This window comes from Blastomyces gilchristii (genome assembly GCF_000003855.2).
Source record: "Blastomyces gilchristii SLH14081 genomic scaffold supercont1.1, whole genome shotgun sequence".
In the NCBI taxonomy this organism is placed as follows: Eukaryota; Fungi; Ascomycota; class Eurotiomycetes; order Onygenales; family Ajellomycetaceae; genus Blastomyces; species Blastomyces gilchristii.
In genome coordinates, this window is record NW_003101682.1 from 6,558,305 (window position 1) to 6,570,553 (window position 12,249).

At 46.7% G+C, this 12,249-nt stretch overlaps 3 protein-coding genes across 3 annotated transcripts; all 3 read left to right on the forward strand.

Moving 5' to 3' along the window:
• Positions 1-2,013: 2,013 nt before the first annotated feature.
• BDBG_00692 (uncharacterized protein) lies at positions 2,014-4,872 on the forward strand. Its single transcript, XM_002629400.2, has 3 exons — positions 2,014-3,675; positions 3,873-4,219; positions 4,392-4,872. Exons 1-3 carry the CDS (start codon positions 2,524-2,526, stop codon positions 4,561-4,563), a joined length of 1,671 nt encoding a protein of 556 aa, XP_002629446.2. The 5' UTR covers positions 2,014-2,523; the 3' UTR covers positions 4,564-4,872.
• A 982-nt stretch (positions 4,873-5,854) lies between these two features.
• Positions 5,855-9,336, forward strand: BDBG_00693 (MFS phosphate transporter). Its single transcript, XM_002629401.2, has 6 exons — positions 5,855-6,327; positions 6,458-6,873; positions 7,023-7,190; positions 7,258-7,400; positions 7,473-8,042; positions 8,111-9,336. Exons 2-6 carry the CDS (start codon positions 6,542-6,544, stop codon positions 8,980-8,982), a joined length of 2,085 nt encoding a protein of 694 aa, XP_002629447.1. The 5' UTR covers positions 5,855-6,327; positions 6,458-6,541; the 3' UTR covers positions 8,983-9,336.
• Positions 9,337-10,264: 928 nt separating this feature from the next.
• BDBG_00694 (rds1) lies at positions 10,265-11,950 on the forward strand (the record flags this gene model as incomplete). Its single annotated transcript, XM_002629402.1, has 2 exons — positions 10,265-10,633; positions 10,760-11,950. 2 exons carry the CDS (start codon positions 10,265-10,267, stop codon positions 11,948-11,950), a joined length of 1,560 nt encoding a protein of 519 aa, XP_002629448.1.
• Positions 11,951-12,249: the final 299 nt, after the last annotated feature.

The window sequence follows — 12,249 nt, forward strand, 5'->3', positions numbered from 1 at the left end:
CTTCTTCTACACACTGAAGTCACTATTAATGACTGAGATGCTGTTTCAACAGATGTAAGCTCATTCTTTCTTATATATAAATATTATATAAAAGTACTGAATCTTCTAGAGATCACACATTTCACACTGAACTCTCACAGTTTAATTCAGATTACTGATAATATAGTAATAAAACTCTGAGATGTCTGTGATTAAGCAGAAGTCTTTATAGCAAGCACTAAACAGAATTAAGAAGATTGAATCAATGTTTATTAAGATCTTATTAAACAATATAAGATAGAAGATCTAATATAATTGAATTTTAAGAATATACAGATTACATGCTCATCTCACACACTGAATTATTATTATACAAAGTATAAAGTGATAGAAGTTCTAGACAGTTATAACTATTATCTTAACATATTATTAGAGATTTATAATATCTTTTATATAAGTTTACTCTGCTGTACTATCACTGATCTGTTCTCTTCTCAACTGACTTTCAACTGACAGCTGTCAGAAATTATAGAAGAAGATAACAAACTTGAATGAGAGATTAAAGATATTCTTAATAAGAGACTCTGCAGCTGTGACTGATAATATCTTGTGAAATAAGTCAGTTACAATTACTCAATCTGAACTCTGAGTTTTACATTATCTGAGACTACGGCTCTTGACTGATAAGAGCTATGTATAATTAAGAAAGAAGAGAGAGACTAATGTAGCAGACTGTACTCAATCAATTATATAGACTATTTTATTACACTTCATAGATTTCTATCACTCTGATTCTCAGTCACTGATTCTCAGCTGAAAATCTATGAAATTTTTATTCTTTCACTCTGAAGCTTTACTATGTATAAAAACCTCTATTCTTTCACTCTGAAGTTTCACTATGTATATCACTGCATATGTGTATAAATATTCACTCTGATTATTAATTTTCACACTTTCTTTTTCTTTTCTTCTCTAATGTTTTTCTCTTTATTATATAAGACCTATATATTATATCAATCTATTCAGTGTAGGTCTCTTACAATGTGATGTAATTAAATGTATTAGTTAGACTGTTTAATCTCACAGTATTCTTAACATCTTTCTTGAATTGAGAGATTGTCTTATCAACACAGCTATTCAGTTTATAAAGATTGAATTTCAATCTTTCACTAAGATTAGAATCTTATGTGACTGTACAAGCTGTTGATGTAATAATAGAATAATTATTAACATTCTGTGATTAATCTGTAGAGAATAAGAATCTCTGTTAACAGAGTTTTTTCAGTTATAGTTTAAGTTCTAGAACTCTTTACTTCTTCTTCTTTATTTTAAATATTATCTTAAGATGCTTTATCTGTTGATCTGATATTATCTTATCTGAACTATTAACTTCATGAGAATCAGCTTTATCAAGCTGTTAAGTAGATTAGAAGATCAGCCTGATCATATCAGAAGCTGTATTTAAACCAGCTTTAAATCAAGAGAGTGTTTCAGAGTATTCATTAATAAAGCTTTCAAAGACTTCAGAAGAATGTTCACTGACAGAGTATAAGTGTAAAGAATTATCATTATCAACTGATCAGTGAAAAGAATATGAGATTCTAAATATATATATAAGTGAGATTATATTAAATTCATTATCTTAATATTTATTTATTGAATTCTTGTCAATATTATTCTCTTTTTCTTGCTTTTTTTTTTTTTTTTTTTTTTTTTTTTTGCAAATGTGATGTGTTTTCTGCAAGCCTCTTTTTTTTTTTTTTTTTAAGTGAGTAGTAGTATTATTAATTATCAAGATCTCAAATGCATCAATACTGATAGAATAAGATGATTTTAACTCCTGATAAGTGTATTGAATGAAGCAGTAGTTCAAATAATGATTATATTGACAAGGAATCCCGAATTGGCAGTGATTTTGCACAAAACAGGTCTCATAACCTGTGGAAGGTGTAAAGCTTGTGTGATTGAAAGGTTGCTAGCTTGTGGAAAGTTATATGGTGGAAGGATTAGTAAGCCAGATCACGTGACCTGACAAATTAAGTATGTATACGGAGTACATGTACATGTACATGTAACTTAACTACATGTTCGGCCAGTGCAGCTGCTAGCTAGTTCCGGGAATTATTGGAAGGAAGGAAAAAGGAAGCCATTCGCTCGTATCGGTTAGTTATTCGTTATTCATTCATTCATTGTTGTTGACCTGATGATGATATGATTGCGGGATCAGATGGATGATCCCTAGATTGTTTTCTGCTCCCCTCACCATCTCCAGCTCCTAGCTGCTAGCTCCAGCTATCTCTCTCCCTTCAGCCCGCGCGGGGGTCGGTGCCGCTCGGGGGTGCATGCGCGTTTGAAGAAACCAGGCCGGGGGCCCGACTTGTTAGAAGGGGTAACTACTGGCGATCAAAAACCTGTTGAGGCCAGCCAGCTAGCCAGCTAGCCAGGCCGGTCGGCTCATCCTTTAGCAAAGTTCCTGGCTTCGGCTTTCCGGTCGGGACTCGGGAGAAGGAAGTTCTATACACTCACGGCCAAAAATTATTGTTTATGATGCTTCCTCCTCCGCCTCTCGTTCGGACGTTGCGTCCGGCCAGGGGAGGGCGGCTACTACAGCTGCTACCAACACTACCACCACGGCTAATAAAGAGCGTGGGCGCGAAACAGCAAGGAAGGCAGTTTGGCACTGTTCCTACTGTTATTAATGCTGTATCCACCGCTCCTACACCTGCGGCTCTTCATGGTGTACATGGTGTGCATGTACATGTGCCTATGCGTGTACACAGACTTATTTACGCATCGGCACGGTCTTATAATAGCTGCGGCTTAATTGCTGAGGCTGGAGCTGCTACTGCTACTGCTATGGGAAGAAGAAGAAGAGGAGGAGGAGCAGGAGCAGTAGCAGGAAAGGCAATCGTACATTCGAATAGCTGTATGCGCACGCGCACGCTCCAGGAGTTCGATATGCACGAATATCTACGGAGCCTCATGGCGCTGTACCGGAAATGCGCCATGGCCTTTTCGTCCGGTCAGCGTCAGCCACGAGTGAGAGATGGGGATGTTGCTGGGGGTCGAGTGTCTGTTGGTTGGGGACATTTAGAACGGCAGACAGTATTGACGTCACAACAACAGCAACAACAAGAACAAGAATCGGCGGCGCATATACCAAGGAATAGTAGTAGTGGTAGTAGTAGTGGTGGTGCCCACAACCCCTTCTCCCCTTCGCTGTCGGCCAGGGCACGGGAAGGTGTTGCAACACATCATCGGAGATCATGTTCGACCTCAGCAACCGTTTTTTCGTCCGCCACGGCTCCCTCGTCATCACCATCATCATCATCATCCTCATCCTCACCATCACCCTCATCATCACCCTCAAACACCACTAACGATACCACAAACCAAACATCAAAACATACATCCCCCAGCGGCCGGGCCGGCAGCATCGACTTCACCCGCCTCTCCACGCTTATACCCGACCAAAGCGCCACTGGCGTAAATTCGCTCTGGTACATCGTCGCGACCGCTGCGTTGCTAGCCTTCCATAAGGAGGCGGCCGTGGGCGAGCTGTGGAAGTATATCAGCCAACGGTGCGAAAGCGAGGGAGAGATTGGGGGAGTAGATGCCACAACGAGGCAGCTTAGCATTGCGAGACGGATAAGAGAGAGCTGTTTGAAGGCGAGTGTACTGGTTGGATTTCCTCGGGTGAGCTTTTTTTTTTCTTTCTTTTTCTTTTTTTTTTTGTTTATTGCCCTACCCACCCAACTCCTCCTAACCCTCACCCCCTTTGTTACGGTTCATCATATAAGATAATATATAACCTTCACATTTCAATCCCCCCCCGCCCACACACACAAAAAAAAAAAAAAAAAAAAAAAAACCTAACCAACCAAAATAACCAGGGCATAAACGGCCTCCTCGCCCTCCAATCCTCGCTCACCACCCACACCGCGCCAGCCATCCACACAACCCTGAAATCCGACAAACCCCTGCGCAGCCTCTTGACGTTCCCGAGCGCTGAGGCCCGCTACGCACGCGGCAAGCACTTCTTCACGCAGATCTACGCGAACCACACGGAGCGGGTGCTCTCGTCGATGAGCGCGAGTTCGGCGGGCGACCTGAGCTATTTCGCGGTGTCGAGCATCTATGGCGAGTTGATGGCTGAGATGCGGATTCTGGACGGGCGAGAGACGGTGTTGCTGGAGTTTGTGTGTTGTTTGGCGGATGTGGTTGGGGCGCAGGCGAAGGGGTGAGTTTTTTTTTTTTTTTTTTTTTTTTTTTTTTTTTTTTTTTTTAATTTATTCTTCATTCTTCTTTCTATTAATTGATGATATATATATATATATATATATCGGCGTTGGGGTTAAGAATGATTTGGCTAACGTCCACGAATTTCTTACTGTGATGATGGTGGGAAATAGACACTTCTTCGGCTGCCGGAATCTGGGCATCACGGGGCCGGAGATCCGCGGGGCGATTGAGATGGTGCGGGAGCTCGCGGGCCAGTTGGGGCTTGTTTCGTTTCTGGAGGAGGTGAGCGGGGAAGAAGAAGGAGGGGCGTTTCGGTTTTTGAAGAAGGCGGGCTCGTGGTGATGGGGTGGAGATGAGGGATGAGGATAGAGAGATATAGTAGAGGAGATCAGGATAGAGATATGATATAGTAGATGAGCCCTTTGATTCGATATAGGGGTCGGTTGCCATTTTGAGGTCGAATGAGCTTGTGTCTCTTAGTCCGGGGAGGTGTTTTTCATATCGTTTTGCATGTGCAATTACAGCCTGTTGTGAGGTATATTAGATTTGATAGATTTGATTTTAAATCAATTGTTTTTCTTTTCTATTCATTCCTGTTTTCTTCCCAGCAAAGGCTGGCTTAGGAAACAAGGCCAAAAATGAAAATAGAAAAAAAATAAAAATAAAAAATAAAATTCAGGTAGGCCATCAGCTTCGTGCACACGTTACACGTTACACAGGAACACAGGAACAAGACCTCGGGAACTTCTGGAATTTGGAAGTGGGCAATCACTCGATCCTCTTGGTGTATTGTATGTATGTATGTATATGTTCTGTTATTAGAGTAGATCAGTCAGCTCCCCATTTCTGATTTATCTGATATAGAGGTATTGATGATAGATAGATGACTGTATAAACAATAAATACAATTCCCGCTGGTTGGACGTGGAAGTAATAGGAATATAGGTGGATAGATAGTGATAGACTTCGATCTAAGATGATCTTCGGCAGGGAAGAGATAACTAATCTATATAATTCCCGGCTGATGTATGCATGTATGTATGCATGCATGTATGTATGTATGTATGTATGTATGTATGTATGTATGTATGTATGTATGTATGTATACTCGTATACTCGGTCAGCCCGAGCGGGGCTGCGCCTCCGACGACGCGTACAGCTGCCAACAACTGGTACGCATACCACCAGTATATCTACCTAGGTGAAATGTCTCAGTTCCATCCAACCATGTATTGTTATGTAGTATCTTAATACTTAGTTATAACCTCGTATCTGTATGTATCTGTATGTATAAGTACTCCATACTTCCATACTCCATACGGAGGATGTTACTACGTAGATAGGGCTTAGTCCCAACAAAGGAGCAGGAACCCACTTTTGTTCAGCCGGGAAAATGGTGGGGCCCGCCTTTCCTCAACAGGAGCAACGGTTGCACAACGTGACGGGATGCAGGGCTGTGATTGGCCAGCGCAGACCTCCATCGCCCCCCCCCCCCCCCCACCCGTGGACCGGACCGACTGTGGACCCTCTTTCCTCCGCGCTGGAACCTTCCCGCCCAGAAGAAGTTATATACTGGAAAACGACGACACCCGCACGGAAAACTGGAGACCTGTTTCATTTTCCGGATATCCTCATATAGTTATATAGTTATATATGTATATACATGTATATATATGTATCTATACAGTAGTAATAAATGGTAATGATACGGTGGATGCCCGGCCTGGTGTGGGGTTGGGCTTCTTTTACTTCTCCCTCTTCTTTCTTCTTTCTTTCTTTTCTTTCTTTCTTTCTTCTCTCCTCCTCGCTCGCTACATCACATAGAAGGGAAGGGCTATACAACTTTTTTTTCTTCATACTCCTATCCTACCTCCCTCCCATCTCCCTCCCCCTCTCTCACCATCTCCCCGTGTCTCCGCGTGTGCTGCGACGAGAGAGTTGGTTGAAGAAGAAGAAGGAGAAGAAGAAGAAGAAGAAGAAGAAGAAGAAGAAGAAGAAGAAGAAGAAGCAGAAGCAGAAGAAGAAGAAGATATAACTAGGGATTGACGGAATTGACATCCCTGGTGTGATCTGCGCCGGACTAGCATTGGCATTGCTTGTTTTGCAGTGAGTCTCATTCTCCTGCCAACGACTCACCACTCACAACCTTGAGACGGTCAACGTGGATGGGCTGTTGGCTGTATTTTTATGTCTGTCTTGGCTACCCCGCTGACAATCTCTCTCTCTCTCTATACAGCCTACAGTAGGATCTCCAGAAATCTAAGTCAAGCCCTGTATATACATTATATATACATTATACATATAGATTAGAGACAACTCAATGGCCGATTTTGGCTCCGACCTCTCCTCTTCCTCCTCCTCCTCCTCCTCGCCTCCCATCCCCCCCACGTACAACCACCATGACATGAACCTGAGTGAAAAGGAGGCCTTTGACGCCTACATCCGCCCCAACGACAGCTACACCCCGGACGGCGTGTACTGGGCCGACCTGCCCCTGTACCGGCGCATCGCCTTCGTCTGCAAATATGACGCCGCGGAGGCCGCTAGGGAGTTTGCCGGCTTCTGGACAATGTTCAAGCAGGACCCGCTGGCCCCCGTCGCGTACTATTTTAGAAACATGGTGCTTCCGGGCGCTGGGCTGGGACTTGAAGGGTGAGTGCCATTAGTGCCCGTTGAGTGGGTCGTTTATCCATGAGACCGGACTGCCCAGCCCTTGGCGGCTGGGTTAGGAATGCTGGGCATTGCTTAGCATTGACTCCCGAAAAGAGACGAAGCTAACTAACTTCCTCTTGGCCATGTAGATACGTTCTATTTTCCATTGGGAATATCAAGCCGTTGTTCCAAAGGGCGTTTCCGGAATGTTGGGCCACGAAGGAAATCTGCAATCCCACCTGGATTGCCGCCGTGGAGTATCTGGAGATTTGCGGAATCATTGTCGGCCAGATAATAGTTGGCATCATTGGTGACTGGTATGAATTAGTTATGAAAATATATTCATACACATATATACATTCGATTTTTACTAACTCCATCTAGGGTTGGACGACGATTTGGCCTCATCCAAGATGCCGTTATCATGCTTCTCGGGCTGGTGATGATCACTGCGGCCTGGGGCGTCACCCAAAATGGCTGGGTTATCTGCTATGTCTGGTCCCTCTTCTTCTACGGTATAGGAGTCGGTATGTATTATCAGCTTTAGATCGTGAGGAAAAATGATTATATCGTTTGTCTAATAAATCCCGTGTATATAGGAGGAGAATACCCAATGACAGCTACCAGTGGGATGGAAAACGCCGTGGGTTCTGGCAGAGTCTCCAACAAGGAGGATCGACTCCATCGTGGCCGCAAAGTGACCAGCGCCTTTTTGATGCAAGGCTGGGGCCAGTTCTTCAACCAGGTCCTCTTGATTATCCTCCTCCTCTGTTTTCACCACGGTAGCGGGAACCCGCCTTACTCGACCGTGGCCGCCCAATGGACTTATCGTGTCTCTTTCGCCATCCCTGCTGTCGGCACCCTTTGGCTAGTTTACTACCGTTACTTCAAGATGAAAGCAGCCAGCAAACAGCTGTCGATTGCCAAGGCTAAGGCTAAAGTAACAGGCTACGACACCCAGTCTCTGGTTCTGGCTTTCAAATACTTTGGCCCCCGTCTAATAGCTACCGCAGGTAGTTGGTTTGCAAATGATGTGTTCTTTTACGGTAATAAGCTCTTCCAGAGTGAGTTTATTGCTGTCATTAGTCCGAATTCTAATTCGATTATGCCGGGTTGGTTATATAACCTGATCAACGTTGGCGTTTCGCTTGTGGGATATTATATGGCTGGTATGTGCGATCGATCAACTAGACCCTGTCATCCTCCCTTTATCCGTTTGCTAATGGCAATTCAACAGCTTTCTTCATCGACAACAAACTCTATGGCCGAAAAAGGATGCAGCAAGTCGGATTCCTAATGGATTTCATCTTCTTCATCATCCCCGCCTTCAACTTCGAATACTACACCTCCCCAGAACACATCCACGCATTCCAGGCCATGTACTTCCTCAGCAGCTTCTTCAACCAATTCGGGCCCAACGCAGTCACCTTCCTCGTCGCAGCAGAGGTATTCCCCACCCCCATCCGTGCAACAGCCCACGGGTTTGCCGCCGCAGTTGGTAAGCTCGGTGCCCTCCTCGCCGCCGTCCTCTACAACTACATCGACACCCAAACCAAATTCTACGTCGTCCCCTGGTTCGGCCTGGCAGGGATGGTCATCACCTGGCTCTTCCTCCCAGATACCACAGGGCTGGACCTCAAGGAACAAGAGCGCCGCTGGCACTACCTCCGCAGCGGGCGCGAGAGCGAATACCACGGCCCCGCCGTACACCCGAAGCATCTGTCGCTCTGGGAACGCTTCCGCGGCGCGGGCAAGTACTACGACGCCGATCTGGACTATAAGCGCAAAGTCGACGAGATGCGCGGGGACTGGGAGGCGCTCATGGCGCGCCGGGCCGCGGAGGAGCTGCAGTTTGAAGGGGAAGACTTGGATGAGGGCCTTAAGCACGCGCATGTCCTGTCGTATTTCGAGCGGACGAGCCCGATGATTTTTGTGAACGAGAAGCAGGCCGCCGTTGCCGCCGCTGCTGCTGCTGCTAGTGACGTTAGTGATGTTAGTGATCGTGATGAGAACGGCGGTGACTCGATGGGTGATGTTATTTCACCGGCACGGCTTTCCGAAGAGATGTTGCCACCGCCGAAGGCGGATTTGGGGAGCAATATTTCTTGAGTAGAGTAGAGGTGTGCTCTGTTTACATTCCCCCCCCCTAAACCTCCAATCTCATTTTCGACTTTTGATTCGTATATTTTTGACACTTTCTTTTTTTGAGATTGTTCATCTGAGTTCTGTTTGGCTATCATATTACCCCACATACATGACTAAAAAAGAAAAAAGGCGCAAATTACTTATACAATGATTTAACCATGATATCATATTCAGGCATCTGTTTTGGTTGATGAATTTTAGTTATTGTTTTTCTTTACATACATGGGTACATATCCCTCCCATTATACAGGTATATGCATATACATGTACAGTACATACATATATATATATATATATTTTTTCCTGTTTTGACTTTATGAGCTAACACACTTAATCTCCTTACTTTTTGGGCGTGCATGCTACGCACAATTTAAGGTTTGATAGCAGCCCGTCTACGGGCTTGTCCTTTGTGAATCCGATAAGCTTATCGCACTTAAGGTTTCAAGCTACGTCACCCCCAGCTCACGATCGACTGTTTTGGCGCACTTTTCCAGATCTATCGTATCAAGATGCGTCCAAAGCGTGCAGATTACCCGGAAGTCTGCTGCAAGAATCCTTAAAATAAGGCAGTACACAGCAGTCCTACTTCAGTTTATCTAATCAAACAGTACAGCTTTCTTCCCTTTTTGTTCTTGGAGGCTGGAGGGGTCTCCTCGGTTAGCCGGGGGAAACCATGATAGTCCGATTGGAGACCCCTTAGGGAAAGCTCGAATCACCGCGACTATGACCAATTAACCCCTTGACATGCAGGGCTATCTATTTTGTGAATTCTATACGGAAGATGAGACCAAGCTCGACGCGCGGACAAGCCATTGCTGTATCGCTGACTATGAAAGCTACGGCTGCACTCTACTGGGTCATGTAGAACTCAATTAACGAGATCCGGAGTTCACCGGAGTTGTGTCCTGCTCTTTGGCTCATTATGCGTTCATAGGTTGGAATACGATGGCATCATTGGGCTACGTTGAACTGTTCAGCCGATTGTACAGTACATCTACCTCTTCACCTAAGGGAGTTGTGCTAGGCATGGCTCATTTCAACTTTCGCCTCCCCTCCATCCATCCCATTCAAATCATACAGGATTTTTGGCTTTTTCGGGATTAGCGATATGGCCCTTTTTCATGGCCGTATTAAGTTGAAAACAAGCCCTCCCTGATCATCTATACCCCCAAGCACTTCTTTCCGTTACTGCTGCTACCCATCCTGACACCAAGGTCATTATAACCCCCTATATACACCAACGACAATGTCTCTCAAACAAACGGTCATAGGGCTCCTTGCGAGCGCTTACGCCATCATCGTGGTATCAGCACAAAGGAGTATCACGTATGCAGATGGCATCGTGGTCCCTGCATCGGTTCCAACAGTCACCGGCATCGATGTCTCCCGTGGCTCGTTCACAGGCACACCAACTGTTACTGGCGCTTTGTCGGGAACGGCCATTTTGGGGACGGCTATCTCGCCCAAGCCTGCTCCGGCAAATGCAACAACGTATCCTAGCGATGGACGGCTTCATGATCCCCAGCCTGCTCCATACGTCCCCGGAGGCGGCCTTGGGACGAATGGCACAATGCCCGTTTATAATGCGAAGAGTGACTATGATTTCCAATCTCTTGTACGTGTTTACACTCGCCACCTCCTTCTTTTTCCTTTTTCTTTTTTTCCCCCTCATTGAGATGTCTCTGCAAATCACGCGGGAGCATAAGACACTCATCTAACGCAGTTGATATGGATGTGCTAGGCGCTCGCCCTGTACTTCAAATGGATAGAGCTCGATCTCCTCGACTACGGCTTATCCCACTTCTCCCAAAAAGAATTGACAAACGCCAACCTGTCCAGCGAAGACCGCTATCTCATTAGTTTCATGAGCGAGCAAGTAGTCGGCCACGCAACGATGCTCACCAACATCCTCGGCCGCGCCGCGCCCAAGCAATGCAACTACAACTATCCAAACTTCACCGACGTCCGCGAATGGCTCGACTTCTCCCAGAAACTCATCCGCAACAACGAGGCCGGCGTCTACGGCTTCCTCCCGCACCTCACCTCGCGCGAAGCAGCCGCTCTGGTCCTACGCTCTGTAACCGTCACGGCCCGCCAGCAGGTAATCTTCCGTCAATTCGAAGGCCTCTTCCCCATGCCCGTGTGGTTCGAAGTCGGCATCCCGCAGTCGTGGGCCTGGTCCCTGCTGGCGCCCTACATCGCCTCGTGCCCCACAACCAACCAGTCGCGGCTGGTCTGGCAGAACTTCCCCGCGCTGCGCGTGCTCAGCCAGCCCAACCCGTTCCGCACCAACGGCTCCGCCGCCGTCAACGAGACTCTGGGCCCCTGGCTCAACTCGGCGAACTTCACCGAGATCCCGCCGCGGCAGCGCTGCAATGTCTCCGAGTGCGGGCCAGCCATCACGCAGAACCGCTCCATCCCGCTCTCCCGCCCGGGCCGCCCGGTGCGCCTGCAGTGGGAGGCGCCGGGAAAACCTGTCGGCCCGGGCAATGGCTATGTCACGCATTCCAGCGCGGCGGGCCCGCCGGCGTTTGTGGCGTGGGTGACGCAGCTGAATGTGACGTATTCGCCGCTAACGGATGTGGTCATGATGGGTGGAGGTGTGGGGAACGCGACTAATTCAACCACAGGCGGCGGCGGCGGTGGTGGTCGTGGTGGTCGTGGTAGTGGCCGTAGGGCCCACGGCCGCATAGAGTTCCTAGATCCCCGGCAGGTTAGTGATAACGGGACTACTGGCGGTGGTGGTGGTGGTGGTGCTGCAGGGAGCGGGCTCACGATACAACCAGACCTCTCGACGTACGAGGGCGACCCGGCGATCAACGGGACGATTTTCATTGCGCTTACGGATTCGAATCCGTTCCTTACGCCGTTTAATTTGAGTTTGATTAATCCGCATGTTGTGGCGGGGCCGGCGGTTTATCAGGCTGGGTAAAGAAAGGGGGGGTTAATAAGTGAGGGAGACAGGGGGGTGGGGGGGTTGGCTTTGTTTCTAATCGTTTCGGAGGAGAGGATGTATGTATACTCTTAAAAAGTTATTTGTTGCTTTTGGGTGTGGTGGGGTTGAAGGAGGGGGAGGGTGTAAGGAGTAAAGAATTTGGTTATGAGAGAAGGGAGATGTGATATTTGTTGGGACATCTGTAGTAGTGAAAAGGGGAAGGGGAGAATGATGATAAGACAGGATAGTTGTTGAGCATGTGTAACTTATGATTTTCCACATATATAGTTATTCAT

Excerpts from the sequence above, each read along its gene's own strand:
- BDBG_00692 (XM_002629400.2), top strand. The coding sequence starts at position 2,524 with ATGATGCTTCCTCCTCCGCCTCTCGTTCGGACGTTGCGTCCGGCCAGG. Across the intron at positions 3,676-3,872 it reads TACTGGTTGGATTTCCTCGG|GGCATAAACGGCCTCCTCGC; the intron begins GTGAGCTTTTTT and ends CAAAATAACCAG. Across the intron at positions 4,220-4,391 it reads GTTGGGGCGCAGGCGAAGGG|ACACTTCTTCGGCTGCCGGA; the intron begins GTGAGTTTTTTT and ends GGTGGGAAATAG.
- BDBG_00693 (XM_002629401.2), top strand. The coding sequence starts at position 6,542 with ATGGCCGATTTTGGCTCCGACCTCTCCTCTTCCTCCTCCTCCTCCTCC. Across the intron at positions 7,191-7,257 it reads GTTGGCATCATTGGTGACTG|GGTTGGACGACGATTTGGCC; the intron begins GTATGAATTAGT and ends AACTCCATCTAG. Across the intron at positions 7,401-7,472 it reads CTTCTACGGTATAGGAGTCG|GAGGAGAATACCCAATGACA; the intron begins GTATGTATTATC and ends CCGTGTATATAG.